Source organism: Mandrillus leucophaeus, unplaced genomic scaffold, assembly GCF_000951045.1.
Source record: "Mandrillus leucophaeus isolate KB7577 unplaced genomic scaffold, Mleu.le_1.0 Scaffold146, whole genome shotgun sequence".
Lineage (NCBI taxonomy): Eukaryota > Metazoa > Chordata > Mammalia > Primates > Cercopithecidae > Mandrillus > Mandrillus leucophaeus.
The window spans coordinates 1,143,798-1,157,353 of NW_012101432.1; the positions used below are offsets into that span (position 1 = coordinate 1,143,798).

Consider the following 13,556-nt stretch of genomic DNA (forward strand, 5'->3'; position numbering starts at 1 on the left):
AGATAAGGCTGGAGAGCCAGGCAGAGATCAAGGAAGGCCTTGCAGGCCGTGCTTAGGGTTTTAAACAAGGAAGAGACATCGTCATTGTTGCATTTCCCATAATTCCCTCTGCACAGGGTGTGGAGGAATTGGGGGAGGGACCAAAATGGAGGCAGGGAGGCCAGTTAAGGGGCCATTAGAGTGATCATAGCAACAGGTACTGGTCGTGGGGAGGATGCAGAATCTATGGTTGTTGGCTGATTGTAAGGACTGAGGGAGAGGACACAGCCAAGAATAAATTACAGGTTCCAGCAGAGAAAAATGTATAACACCAGCTGTTAGATCTCAACCCAATTACCTTGTCCCAGTAGTCCATGATGCTTCTTAAACGCCAAGAACCCGCAGAGCTGCAGGGGAAAGCCATGGAGCATGCCAGTCCTTGACAACATCAGGAAGAGTGTGGCTGTCTTCTTCTGTGTAATCTGCCCTCTGTCCCCTGAGGCAAGTCCTGTAGAGGGAACTACAATAACTGGCTGGCTGTTAGAGAGATGCCTGCCCCACCTTCTTCTTCCAACAGTGTGATGAGGAGGCTTTTAAACATCCATGTTGTCCTACCTATGATGCCCAGGGAGGGAAAGTGACATCTCAGACTATAGGGTGGAGGACCCTAATTTGGCTCTGGGACATTCTTGTGTCCTTGGCCCTCCTAGCACCATGAACTCAAGAGCTGAGCTGAAGATATTTCCCCAAACTGGAATGACAATGATGACTTGTTTTCATGCTTGGAGGGAGCCATTAATGTGTCTTTTATAAGCAACTCCCAACCTCCTTAGGGAATCTGTGGTTATCTCTCAACTCTCTCATTTTCAAGGGGAGTTTGGAGCCTGAGCACAGGGAGAGCACTGCAGAGCACATGCAGGGAGTCGTCTGGACTTGGCTGCCGACCTCCAGAGTGCTCCTGACCGGGAGTGCTCTTATCAGGCTTCTCTGCCTTTTACACCTAAGAACACAAGGAGATGAGCTAAGTCCAAGCCCCCTGTGGCTCCCCCAGTCTATTGGCCCAACGGGTGGCCATGATCCTCCTGTGGAACCCTGTCACGTGGGGTGAGGTCATTAAACATAGATCGTGGAAAAGCAGGGCCTAAATTTCTGCTAACAAGTAACACGTGACTTGGGATAAATGTACTTGAATCACCGGAAAAGCTAATCACAGTTTTAGCAATCTTTCAAAGAAACAGGGTTGATTCTGTGGATATCAACAGTTTAGTAGTCAGGCCTGGAAAAAAAATTCAGGGAGCAAGAGATGCAGCACACATATGAGTCGAGGGGTCTTGGGCAAATTACTTAACCTCTTGGTGTCTCAGCTTTCCCTATCTTCAAAATGGGGATAATAGTATGTGTCTGAGAGAGTTGTTGAAAGAATCGCATGAGATAAGATGTATAGAGTGCTTAGTACACTCTACATGTGTGCCTGGCACATCAAAACTCATGCATGTTACTTTATTATAACTCAGGTGCAGGGAGTGAGAGTAATGATGGAAAGTCAATTCATGGTTGTCAAAAGAATGATTGAATAAAGATGTCGGTCGCTCAGGAAAAGGGCTGTGTTCAGAATTCTCTCTTGCTATCTTGCTCTCTCTTTCCTTCCTGAGTTTTCCCTTTGATCTTTTTTTTTTTTTTTTTTAATGCATTCCATCTTTGTGTTTCCTTTTTCTTGGTTTAGAGTGACAGGTAAGAAAGATCTCTAGGTTAAAAGAAGTGTCCCCAAGATCTCTAGGTTAAAAGAAGCATCCCCAAGGAAAATGAGGCTAGCTCCATTGTAATTTGTCTTAAAGGCTGATCCTACGCAAAAGGCTATATCTGGGTCTTTCATTTTTAAAACCAAATAGCTAGGATTAAGAGACATATTAATGTTTACTCCTACCCATGCAGTAACTGTCTTGGAGGTAGAACCTGTTGTGTATTTCTATGCCTATGCAGAGATATCCAAACCTAATGTTCTCACTACTAGAAATTGTGTTTTATAAGTTAAATAATAAAAAGCAATTTAGATAGCATTCTGATTGGACAGTAGAGATTGCATTTAGATTTTTTTCAGTAGTCACCTCAACAGCTCAGACAGATTTCAGTAATCCTGAGAGATAAACACAGAGTAGTTATAAATATATAAAATAGTGGTAGTTTGCACTGAAAGAGGACTTAGTTATTTGAAATAAACATTTTGTACAACTTGTAGACCAAAAACCACTTGGTGAATGGAGGAATTGTATGTTGCCTTCCTGTCATCAGAGATGAACTAATGGAACTTCCTTGCTGTTTCATTTAACTCCTAGTGAAATAGATTCCCACCTCAAACTAAGCATGAATTCACTTTTGTAGAGGGAGTGCTCCTAAGTGGAGTCTGAATGAAGGACTCAAAAAGTTTAATTTTTAGCCTTCTCTTTTGTTAGCCACTTGTGCTGACAGCAAGAGGAAACTTCTTTGTGCTTGAGAGGTTGGTATGGTTGGAAACAGTTGTTCTCATTTTCTGGGTCTTCTGACTTTATCAAGCCATTTGGCCTTTGAAGAATGTGCAAGAGGGACTGGCAGATGCCTGCTATGCTGGAAGCTGGGAGTACTGGTGGCAAATTAATATGGCATTGATATTTTTTCCTTAACAAAGTGTGTTATTTGCTAATTTAACTCCTTGGAATGGTAAGTACAAATGGTGATCAAAATGACAATATATCATCCTTAGGATGGATTATTTTCTGTTAAAAATTAAATAGTCTCCTTTTAGACTGGTATGTGTCTTTGTGTAAGGGTCTCAGATGCCATCCATTTGACATTCATGTCAGTCTTCATGGAACAAGACCCAGAAGGTAACAATGAGAAATGCAGCATTTCAATGTTAATCATGAGAGAGAGAGAATGTGTAAGAAATAGTTTTTTAAATAATGGACAAAATACAAAAGACCTTATCTGAACATTTAGATTTGCCCTCATCGTCTGCTCCCCTTTAGATCAGCAAAATCCAGCTTGAACTACCCCCCACTCCCCTTTATTTGAAATAGTACACACACACATACATGCACACACACCACACATACTGCACACCACCACCATCCCCTGCTTTCATCTTTTGTATGCATAGCTTGATTTTCTGTGAGAATGTAGAATTTGTAAGCAATCTAAAGCTCATCTAGGCCCTGGATAAACTAAAGAATGGACTGTAGCCCTCCATGATATCTAGCTAACACCAGGCTTTAATTAGCAGATTAGTAGACAGTTGTACTGGGCAAAGCCTTTGGTTTCTTTTTACCAATTTCTTCTATAAAGTCCCTGATGACTGGAACTTTCCCTCTGTTGGAAATCCAGTTATCTTGCTGGCAAATGTTGTAAGCCCCCAGAGCCACAAATCCAGAAGGGGGTGGTACCATGGAATTGGGGTGCAAGGTGTTATTTTACCTTGACATTCAGCACCAGAAGAAAGACAGTGTTCTACTTCTTTCTCTGCAGATGCCCTGAATTTGTTGTTGTTGAAACTTGTGAAATTATTTCATGTGTTTTTTTTCTTTTTCAAGGATAACAATTACAAAAAGAGTGTTGCCCTCAGAATTTACACTTCCTGGAGCCAGGGTGGACGGACAGAGGGATTTAACTACATTCTCTGCAACTGTTTTCACTCTTGCCCAAGAATGGTTTCCCAAGAGCACTCCAATGGGAAGCAGACCTGAAATATTCCCCATTGTACCTCCTTAAGGCCCAGTTAAATTCTGTGCCTCAGTTGCCCTGTCTGTTAAATGGGGGATAATTAAAAGGGATTTAGGGTAGGATACTTCCACAACTCTCTCTTGAGCTCATGTCCAACTCGAATGGTCAGTATGATTTCACAAGTTCATATTTAGAGCCTGTAAGATGAAAATAGTAATTTCTATCTCATAATGTATGGATTAAATGAGTTAATATAAGTGCTTAACACAGAACTGATGCATAGTCAACACATTAAGTGACAGCTGTCAATGTCACTATCAACTAGGTCCCTTATAATAAACAACTATTGTCTTGGTCAAACTTCTTTTTCTCCTTCTACCGCAAATCCACAAATTGAGAAAATTCTAAGCGACTAGATCTTTTTTTTTTTTTTTTTTAAGAACCAAAGAACTATTTCATTATTATGATATTGATAGGACATATATGGTAAGAACCATGTGAATGTTTTTGTGATTCTTCACACAGGCCTTCAGGAAGGGGGTTTCTGCGGTGCTGGGGTTTGTCTTTCTCATGCTCCCACTCACTGACTCACTGTCAGCAGCAAGACAGCCTGCCCTGGTCTGCAAGAAGGATATGTTTTCTCACTAAGCCCCTGTCCCACCCTCCTGAGCCCGCCCTGTTCTTCAGGGCTGGAATGGGCAGGGAAGGGGCCTGTGGCAGTGGAGGAGGCCTCTTAGGGACTCTGACACCAATTCCTGAGGGGCTAGAGGTGGTGTCTGGCAAGCACCTTCCCAAGCTCCCTCTTGCTGCCAGGCCATAGGACCCCAATGTAGAAACTTATGCAGGACGAGACTGGGGAGTATCTGGCACTTCAGAATGTAAACAGCATTTACAAGCCTTCTGTATCTCACCAAGAAAAAAATAGATACTTTCTGGGGACTAACACTGAAAATCCCCTCCTCGATTCCATTCTGTCCTGATGTAAATTATTTTCCTCCCTTTTGAATGTTTCTGGATTAAATTAAAAAGAATAATAGAGAATGGCAGGCATTAAAACTTCGGTAAATATTTGTGGCATGGTGATTAGGGGCACAGACTGGAGCCAGTTTTGCTGCTCTCCAGCTCACCTTTTAGAGCCTGAGTTCCCTTATATGTCAAATGCGGAATAATTATACTTGTCTCCTAGGGATATTGTGAAGAGTAAATGAGATAATTATATAACAATAGTAATGCTGGTGTTTATTGATCACTTATTAGATGCCAAGTACTATGGTTAAGGCTTCGTGTGAGCTATTTTGACCACTATACCATATTGTACTCAAGACTTAGCATGTAGGTAATGCTCAATAAATGATAGCAATTATAAAGACAATAATCATTATTAACAAAGTACAAAGAGCCAATCTTCACTGAACTTGGTGACATGTTTGTGCCATCATGCTTCCCTTGACAAAGCTGGTCCCCATACCCCACCACTCCCCTGCCCCTCTCAGGTTCCTTTAGACCATACCACATCTTCAAAACCTACTGCTGCGGGTGAAAGATGACTAGATTCAGAGTCACTGGGTGACCTGGGTGGATCCTTCATTGTGGCTTGGCCTGTTATAATTTACTTGTGACACAGCAGAAGCTGCTTTTAGACTCACGGTGCTGGTTTCCCCATCTTTACAATGTGAAGATGCTGTTATTTATTCGTTAGTACTGTAGGACCCTGGGGAGAAAGACACTTCTGAAATGAAAAGCGCAGTGTTTTTTCGCCCACTCTCCTCATCCCCCTCCAGCAGCTGGTGTGGGAAATAAGCGAGGTGTGCTGTTTGTGGGTTGATGCACTGGCTGAGACTGGAGAGAGTGAGTCCCAGCAGTCACTGTGCTAAACACACAGGGCTAGCACAGCACCTGGCATGTGGTAGGTCCTCAAGAAACCATCTGTTGGAGGTGAAGATAATTCATGATTTTAGTTCAAGGATGTGTTCCCTATGTCTGCTGCAAAAAGCTGCTATGACCAGCTGCCACCCACATCCCTCCCTCCAGAGATTCCAGGCCTGGAAACTGGAACCAAATGCTGTATGCCATTTGTTTTTTTTCCTTTGGAAATTGAAAAATGTCATCGGTGCTAGGTTATGCCGCATATACTTTCATTGTTGGTACTATATTTCCTAGTCTCTGTCCCACCATACTGTCCCCGGCATGCTTTTCCCTTTGATTCAATTGGCCTCTAGATTCTGCAAGGCCAAGCTGAAGTTTGGGGATCAGATTTTCTTTTCTTTTTTTTTTTTTTTTGAGACGGAGTCTTTGCTCTGTCACCCAGGCTGGAGCGCAGTGGCCTGATCTCGGCTCACTGCAAGCTCCGCCTCCTGGGTTCACGCCATTCTCCTGCCTCAGCCTCCTGAGTAGCTGGGACTACAGGCGCCCGCTACCACGCCCGGCTAATTTTTTGTATTTTTAGTAGAGACGGGGTTTCACCATGTTAGCCAGGATGGTCTCGATCTCCTGACCTTGTGATCCGCCCGTCTCGGCCTCCCAAAGCGCTAGGATTACAGGCGTGAGCCACCGCACCCGGCCGGGGATCAGATTTTCTAAGGGTGAGTAGTATTAGGTTAGATGATTCAAACAGCTTGTCTTTATTCATGGCCTAGATAGGACTTTATCTATCTCCTCACTCCTCCCCACTTTTTCCCTGCCTGGCAAATTTCCTTTCTTGCTCCTTAGGTGCACATCTCTTGGAGACCACTTCTTATACTCTAAGCTGAATCTGATGCCAGGGCCCACCAGCATAAAGAGCTTTACAGGTGAGAAGCATTAAAGGAAGCTAATGAGCAAAAGAGGTGGGCTTCTGCTCCCTAAATGGTCCTTACAAAGCAAAGTAAACCCTCAGCTAAGGTATATCTGAACTCCTCACAATAGCTTCAATTTTTTTTTTTTTTTTTTTTTGAGATGGAGTCTTGCTCTCTTGCCCAGACTGGAGTGCAGTGGCATGATCTCGGCTCACTGCAACCTCCGCTTTCCGGGTTCAAGTGATTCTTCTGTCTCAGCCTCAATTTCAGTAGCTGGGATTACAGGCACATACCACCATGTCTGGAGTTTCACCATGTTGGTCAGGCTGGTCTTGAACTCCTGACCTCAGGTGATCTGCCCACCTTGGCCTCCTGAGGTGCTGGGATTACAGGCGTGAGCCACCATGCCTGGCCTTCTTCATCTTTAAACAAGGAATTATTGCCATTTCAGGGTTGTAATAATTGTGAGTGAAGTTAAATAATGAATGTGAAAAGAGCTTTTAAAAACAGTAAATGCCACCAAATGTCAGGTAATATTATTCCAAACAGCATTTGTGCTTCTACACTGACATGTGCCAGGTTCTATCTAGCATTAGAGTTCTTTGCTTATTCTTCCTTGGGGGATGCCCTCCTTACTCCAACTAGGTTGACAGTTACTTCAGCTGGACTTTGTCTTACTTTTATCTGCGTCCCTCCAGTTCCTTTCCTAGTGCCTTCAGTGTAGTGACTGCTTGATCAGTACTTGTTGAACTGGGTCCCTTATAATAAACAACTACTGTCTTGGTCAAACTTCCTTTTTTCCTTCTACCACAAATCCACAAATTGAGAAAATTCCAGGAGACTAGATTTTTTTTTTTTTTAAAGAACCAAAGAGAATAAGAGGTAACATGTATGTTTATTAAAGGGCTGGCATTTTAATGGTACCCTTTTTAACTAGTTTACTTTAGTGTGAAATGTAAAGAATACAGATTCAGATGTAAGAAATGTCACACAGTGAAAAGAGGTGAAGAACCAAGTTTTATGAATTTGGTTTAGTGCCACTGATCGGGGTAAATCAGAGAAAAATAGAACGGATTTATGAATTGCTTATTTCAGTCCACATTGGTGTGGGTTTGGACCCTTCTAGGATTTCCTGGAGCCCTGTAGGCTGTTATTCACCCTTCACATATGCATATATAAAAATATACCATCTATAAATAGCCACCTGCCTTTTCAGTGAAATTAAAGATGGGAGGGTTAGAAGAGATTTTCCCAGTAGAATTACAGGGCTCAAACCTACAGCTGTTATACTACTAGAGTTCTACCCAGAGAATTTCTAATAGCACTATTTTATTTTAGGCACATTTTAAAATTATCTGTCTGTATTTTAATGGTAAGATGTTGTCCACAGACATGTTTTTTTTCTTGCCAAGATTTCTCACATACCTACTTTAAAAGATTAGGTGTTGCATGGGGTTGTTGTACAGAGTAGTTTTGTTTTATAAACTGCAGAAAATTTTCACAAGTGTTTCTACTCCTTATCTGGGGATTAACACCAAACTCCTGCCAATGTTTTTCTTAAACGCTACACATGCCCTTTCACAAACACTCTCTCCCTCACATATTTTCTGCAGAGATGTGCCTCCTTAAGAAAAATCCCTGAGCTTCTAACATTCCTAGGTATGAACTGACTGCATAAGAACACAGCACAACGTGAAGGGAATTAAACTGAACCCTTTTATCTTTGCTTAAAAATTTAAAAAAAGCAGGTAACAATGTATTCATCTGCGGTCTTTGTTCCCTTACTAAAGACCAACACTCTTCAATCTTTGAGAGCCCTGAAAGACAAGGCAGTGCTGATGAGAAGAAGGGGACACACTCAGAGGAGCAGCCACTGGGCTCTCCCTGTAGAAGGGTCTAAGTGCCTTCAGCAGTTAATTTGCAAGGAAAAAACCCCGTTGGGAGCCTTCCACCTACTAAAAGCAAACATTCTTAACAGGCGGTATTAGTGTGGTGTTAAGAGAGGCATGCTTTAACCTAAAAGGTGTCATTTTATGAGTAAAAACTGGATAAACCTTCAGAGACTTGCAATCACTATGTTTTCCCTTCCTTGATGCCAAAATCTTCACAGGTTAAGATGACCCCACACACCCATTGTGATGCTCAAAACCCGGGAGGATCTTAAAGAAAAGCTGCTTTGCACGAACTGTATAAATGCGGCTTCCTGCTCCTGCGAGAACTGTCACTGGTTTTCATTTCATGCATTTGTAAAACACACCAACCATGTGTGTAAGCCTGTTAATTAAAACAAAAACAGAACTGTTTCTGTTGTGCTTTAGAACTACAGAAACTTAGAGGCCAAGCGGGGCAAGAGAAACAGCAGCACCCAGTCTGCTCCTGGGTCCCACAGCTGCCAGGGAATTAAGCCACTGTATTAGAAAAAGCCAGGAAACAGGCACCGGATTTAAAGAAGAGAGGCGAAAGGAAAGAAAAAAAAATTCTAGTAAGGCTCAGAATTGGATGTATTAAAATGCCTTTTCCATTCCCCTGAGGGACTCTTTCATATCCAAGTTTCTGGATAGTGAAGGCTTCCCTGTCTAATCTGATTCCAAAGTTAGCCTCTTCTCAAGAGGAAAGAATAGCTTCAGTGGCTTCAGAGGCCATCCCAGGGTCAGGCGTGGAGTCTATTCCTGCCGGAGCTGCTGAGTCATTGCCACCTTGGGAGCTGCTTGACCTCTGCTTGGTTTACCTAGAAGGTAGAGGAAAGCCTTCAGCTGAGAACACTCCACAAGCAAGGCCTTTAATCTCGAAGTATCCACTGACTTTCCCTAGCACCTGAACCCAAAGCATTTAAGGATTACCAATCTACATAAGTTATATTAGAATACCAAAACACTGATCAGTTAAAAAAATAAAGAAAACACCCAAACACCCAAAAACTCACTGAATTCTTCACCAGGGAAACACTACCAAAAAAAAAAAAAAAAGCAGCAAATATAAAAACTATCTTCCAGTCCCTTTCGAATATGGATTTCATCTCCTAAGGGCAGTAAAAACACGGATCAGACAGCACTTCTCTAAAAGAGATGCTTATTCAATACCTTCAATAGTCATCCAAAGCAGGATGTAGAAAGGCTTAGGGGTGTGTAGTGGGGTGGTGTGGAGGAAGGCAGGAAGCAGCAACAACAGGAAAAAAAAATTAAATGACAGTGAAGGCATTCATTATACTCTGTATCTTAAAGACAGGAGGAAAAAAGACCTCAATAACATATACCATTCTCTTTTACGGGGGACACACCCAATGGTGTCCCTCCATACTTTTTTCCCATACTTTCCTTCTTTCTCTTCTTTGGTTTAATATTACAGGAATAGTAAACTAAATAAATGTTCATTTTGTATTTAAAAAAATTTATTTGTGATCTGTACATGTGATAAAGTGGGGCTTCGTTGTAGACCTTTAAAGGCAAAACAAAACAAAAATCCAAAGTAAAAATGTATAAATACAATATATATTTTCTTACAAAAATGGGAGATTTACAAAATATACATACTGTACTTATCTCTATTTTACAAATTTCACATGCACTTAAAAGATACAGCACAAAAGATGCCAAAACCTGTGTAGAAGTTCTAAAAATGACAGATGAGATAGTTTTGAAGGTTGAAGAAACACAAGATCAATTTTAACTTTACTGTAAAAAGCAGTTCCACTCAAGTGAACATTACATATATAAAGTTACTTGTACACTTTACAGTACCCTCTATGATTGGCATTTAAAAACTGTTCTGAGAAACAGGATAGTGTTGCAAGATTGGAGGGTAGTGTCAAAGGTGGGGTAAGGGTTTGCTCCCATGATTCTCTGCTCAGCTTTACCCCATCATGCAAAAGAATTCGAGTTCTATTACAGAAAAAAAGTACATGATTTAAGATTAATAAATTTAAGTCTTCCAGCACATTTCAAAGAACTCCAGAATCACTTTGAAGTTTACCTTCTTTTAATGACTTTCTTTAAAGATGGGGCCCATGGTTCGAACTCTCCTCTTCGTTCACTATGGTATCTGCTGATCACCTCCCAACCCAATCACACAGAGACAGGGTCAGCATACGCATGATGTTTTAGAAACAGATTTATGGAACCAAGAAAACAGGACAAAATGGCTCTTTGCTTTTTTTTTTTTTTAAATTAACTTTCCTTTATTATGAGGCTGAAGGCATTATGTTTTTTACCTCAAAGGATCCAAATGGGAGAAAAAATATAGAAAAGATACCTAAATATAGGCTTATAGCAAGGAAAAAAAAATGAAGGGAGAGACTTCCCTAACTATTTTAACAGTCTGTTGGATCATGTGTTCCGAATTAAATTTATTTAAAGCAGACAACAAAACCACTTACATTTCCTTTAGCAAAGTCAGAACCTCTGGCTTAACGGTGTGTGATAGCACACTGCTCTTCACTTTTCCTTAAAAAGGAATGTTTATCTCAACCAATTAACAACCAAAGGGAAACCTCAGATTTGCGCTGCTTTGCCTATAAAAGTTGCTGTCTTCACAGTTATGCCTTTCCACAGGGAGACACTTTTGTTTCCTCTTTTGTCTCTTACAACAAAGACAGGGGGAAAAATGCATTCCTGTTTTGAAAAGCAACAAGTCATCACTTCTTTTCAGGGTATTAGACCAAATAAAACACCCGTCTTCCTGCCTCCTGCCTTCCCCAGAAAATGAAAAAGTAGCAGAAATACCTACTACACGTCTCCTTGGCCTCATCTCAAAACGTTATCATCATTTCTTTTGCATCCTCACATTAGGATTCTAGCAGACAGGCCTCCCAAGACTTCTAAATGCTTATTTTACAAGACTTGAAAGGAGTACGCGAGATAAAACAGGCAGGAGGGGGCAGGGGAGGAGAGACCGTAATGTCTGACCCTGGAAATTAACCCATCTGGGCTCCAGTTTGGCCCCAGTGAAAAGAGATTATGGTTTGACCACTGCTTGACAAGGACACCGCAGGAGGCCCTCCCTCTTTCCAACAAAGCAGCCACCGCAGACAGGGCTGTACCTTTCCCGGGGCCTCACAGGGGTCTAGACAGGCCACTCGCCCTGCAGCAGGGGGATCAGTCACAGCCCCCATTCAGCCCCAGAGCCGGGAGAAACTCACAGCAGTCTCTGCTGGTCTCAATCTTCTTCTCTTAGGCCCAAGCTGGCCTGTACCTTTCACGATTCACATCGTCGTTATCATCATCTTACTGCAAGTCTTTGCCTGAAGTCTTTTCATCCAAACCGCTTTCCATCCAGATCTCCTTTTCCAAATCACCCCTCGCCCCAAATCTGCAAAGAACTTCTCATTTCCAAGTCACTTCTCAGTAGAGGGGGAGGTTACAGAAACAGGCCCCCACCCAGCAGTTCTTTCCCTACCCTGCCTCTCCTCTTGCAAGAGGGCAGGGGTGGGAAAGGTAGGGAGGGGCCGGGGCTCATACTGCAGTTTCCCCCTTGCTGCTGTGGCTGAGTCTGTGGTAGAAGCGGCGCCACGACTGCAGGGTCTTGCCCGACCAGATCCAGAAGCCAGTGGTGATGCCCACGATCATGGTCATCAAGTACTTGATCATGAAGACGGTGAAGTCGGGGCTCATGGGCGGGAAGTGGCCGGGCGGGCAGGGCACGGCATAGCTCTTGCACGTCTGCAGGAGCCAGGTGCGCTCCCAGTGCTCGCGGAAGGCCTGCTCGTAGAAGTAGCAGGCCAGCACGATGGTGGCGGGCACTGTGTAGAGCACGCTGAAGACGCCAATGCGCACCATGAGCTTCTCCAGCTTCTCGGTCTTGGTGCCGTCGTGTTTCATGATGGTGCGGATACGGAAGAGGGACACGAAGCCGGCCAGCAGGAAGGACGTGCCGATGAAGAGGTAGACGAACAGAGGCGCCAACACGAAGCCCCGCAGCGCGTCCACACTGGACAGGCCAACATAGCACACCCCGCTGAGCAGGTCCCCGTCTACCTGGCCCATGGCCAGGATAGTGATGGTCTTGACGGCGGGCACGGCCCACGCAGCCAAGTGGAAGTACTGCGAGTTGGCCTCGATGGCCTCGTGGCCCCACTTCATGCCGGCCGCCAGGAACCAAGTGAGAGACAGAATGACCCACCAGATGGAGCTGGCCATGCCGAAGAAGTAAAGCACCATGAAGAGGATGGTGCAGCCCTCCTTCTTGGTGCCCTGCGCCACCGTGCGGTAGCCATCGTCCGAGAAGCGCTCCACGCACACGGCGCGGTCCTCCAGAAGGAAGCCGGCCACGTGCGCCACGGCCACCATGAAGTAGCAGCCCGACAAGAAGATGATGGGCCGCTCTGGGTAGCTGAAGCGCCGCATGTCCACCAGGTAGGTGAGAACGGTAAAGAGCGTCGAGGCGCAGCACAGCACCGACCACACGCCCACCCAGAGGCGGGCGAAGCGCCTCTCCTCCTCCTTAAAGTACATCAGGCCGTTGGCACGGCCCGGTTCGCACGGGGCGCCGCAATCGCGCTCACCCAGGAAGCGGTAGCCCAGGTAGGGGGGCACCTTGAGCTGACGGGGGCATGAGAAGGGGAAGGCGGGACGCCCCCTGCCATCTGAGGCCCCCGGAGGCAGCGCGGTGAAGGGCAGGTCCGGCAGGTAGGGCGCAGTAGGGTAGGCAGTGGGGCCGCCGCCTGGACCTCCGGAGCCGTCTGACGTATTCTGGCCCACGCAGATCTCGCCCGCGCCGTGCACCGGGAAGTTCTCGCAGCGCAGCCGCTCGGGCCACTGGAAGCCGAACTTGTTCATGAGCGCCTCGCAGCCCTGGCGGGCGCGCTCGCACAGAGAACGACACGGCGGGATGGCCTGATCGAGCACGGTGCACACGGGCGCGTACATGGAGCATAGGAAGAAGCGGAGTTCGGGAGAACACTGCACCTTCACCAGCGGGTAGAACTGGTGCACCTCGAGGCCCGCGTCCTCTTGGTTCGTGTGGCCCAGCAAGTTGGGCAGGATGGTCTGGTTGTAGGCGATGTCCGTGCACAGCGGGATGGAGATGGGCTGGCAGAAGCCGTGGTCCGGCACGGAGATGCCCTTCTCTCCATGGTACGGCTGCGCCCCGGCGCCCGCGGACAGCGCGCCCAGCAGC

General features: G+C 44.9%; 1 protein-coding gene across 1 annotated transcript; it reads right to left on the minus strand.

The window, feature by feature from the left end:
* Positions 1-9,812: 9,812 nt before the first annotated feature.
* On the minus strand, positions 9,813-13,550 carry FZD7 (frizzled class receptor 7). Its single transcript, XM_011974482.1, has one exon. The coding sequence runs from the start codon at positions 13,304-13,306 to the stop codon at positions 11,894-11,896; it is 1,413 nt and encodes a 470-aa protein (XP_011829872.1). The 5' UTR covers positions 13,307-13,550; the 3' UTR covers positions 9,813-11,893.
* Positions 13,551-13,556: the final 6 nt, after the last annotated feature.

What these genes read in the sequence shown, in the direction of transcription:
- FZD7 (XM_011974482.1), bottom strand. Translation starts at nt 13,306, where the DNA reads ATGTACGCGCCCGTGTGCACCGTGCTCGATCAGGCCATCCCGCCGTGT.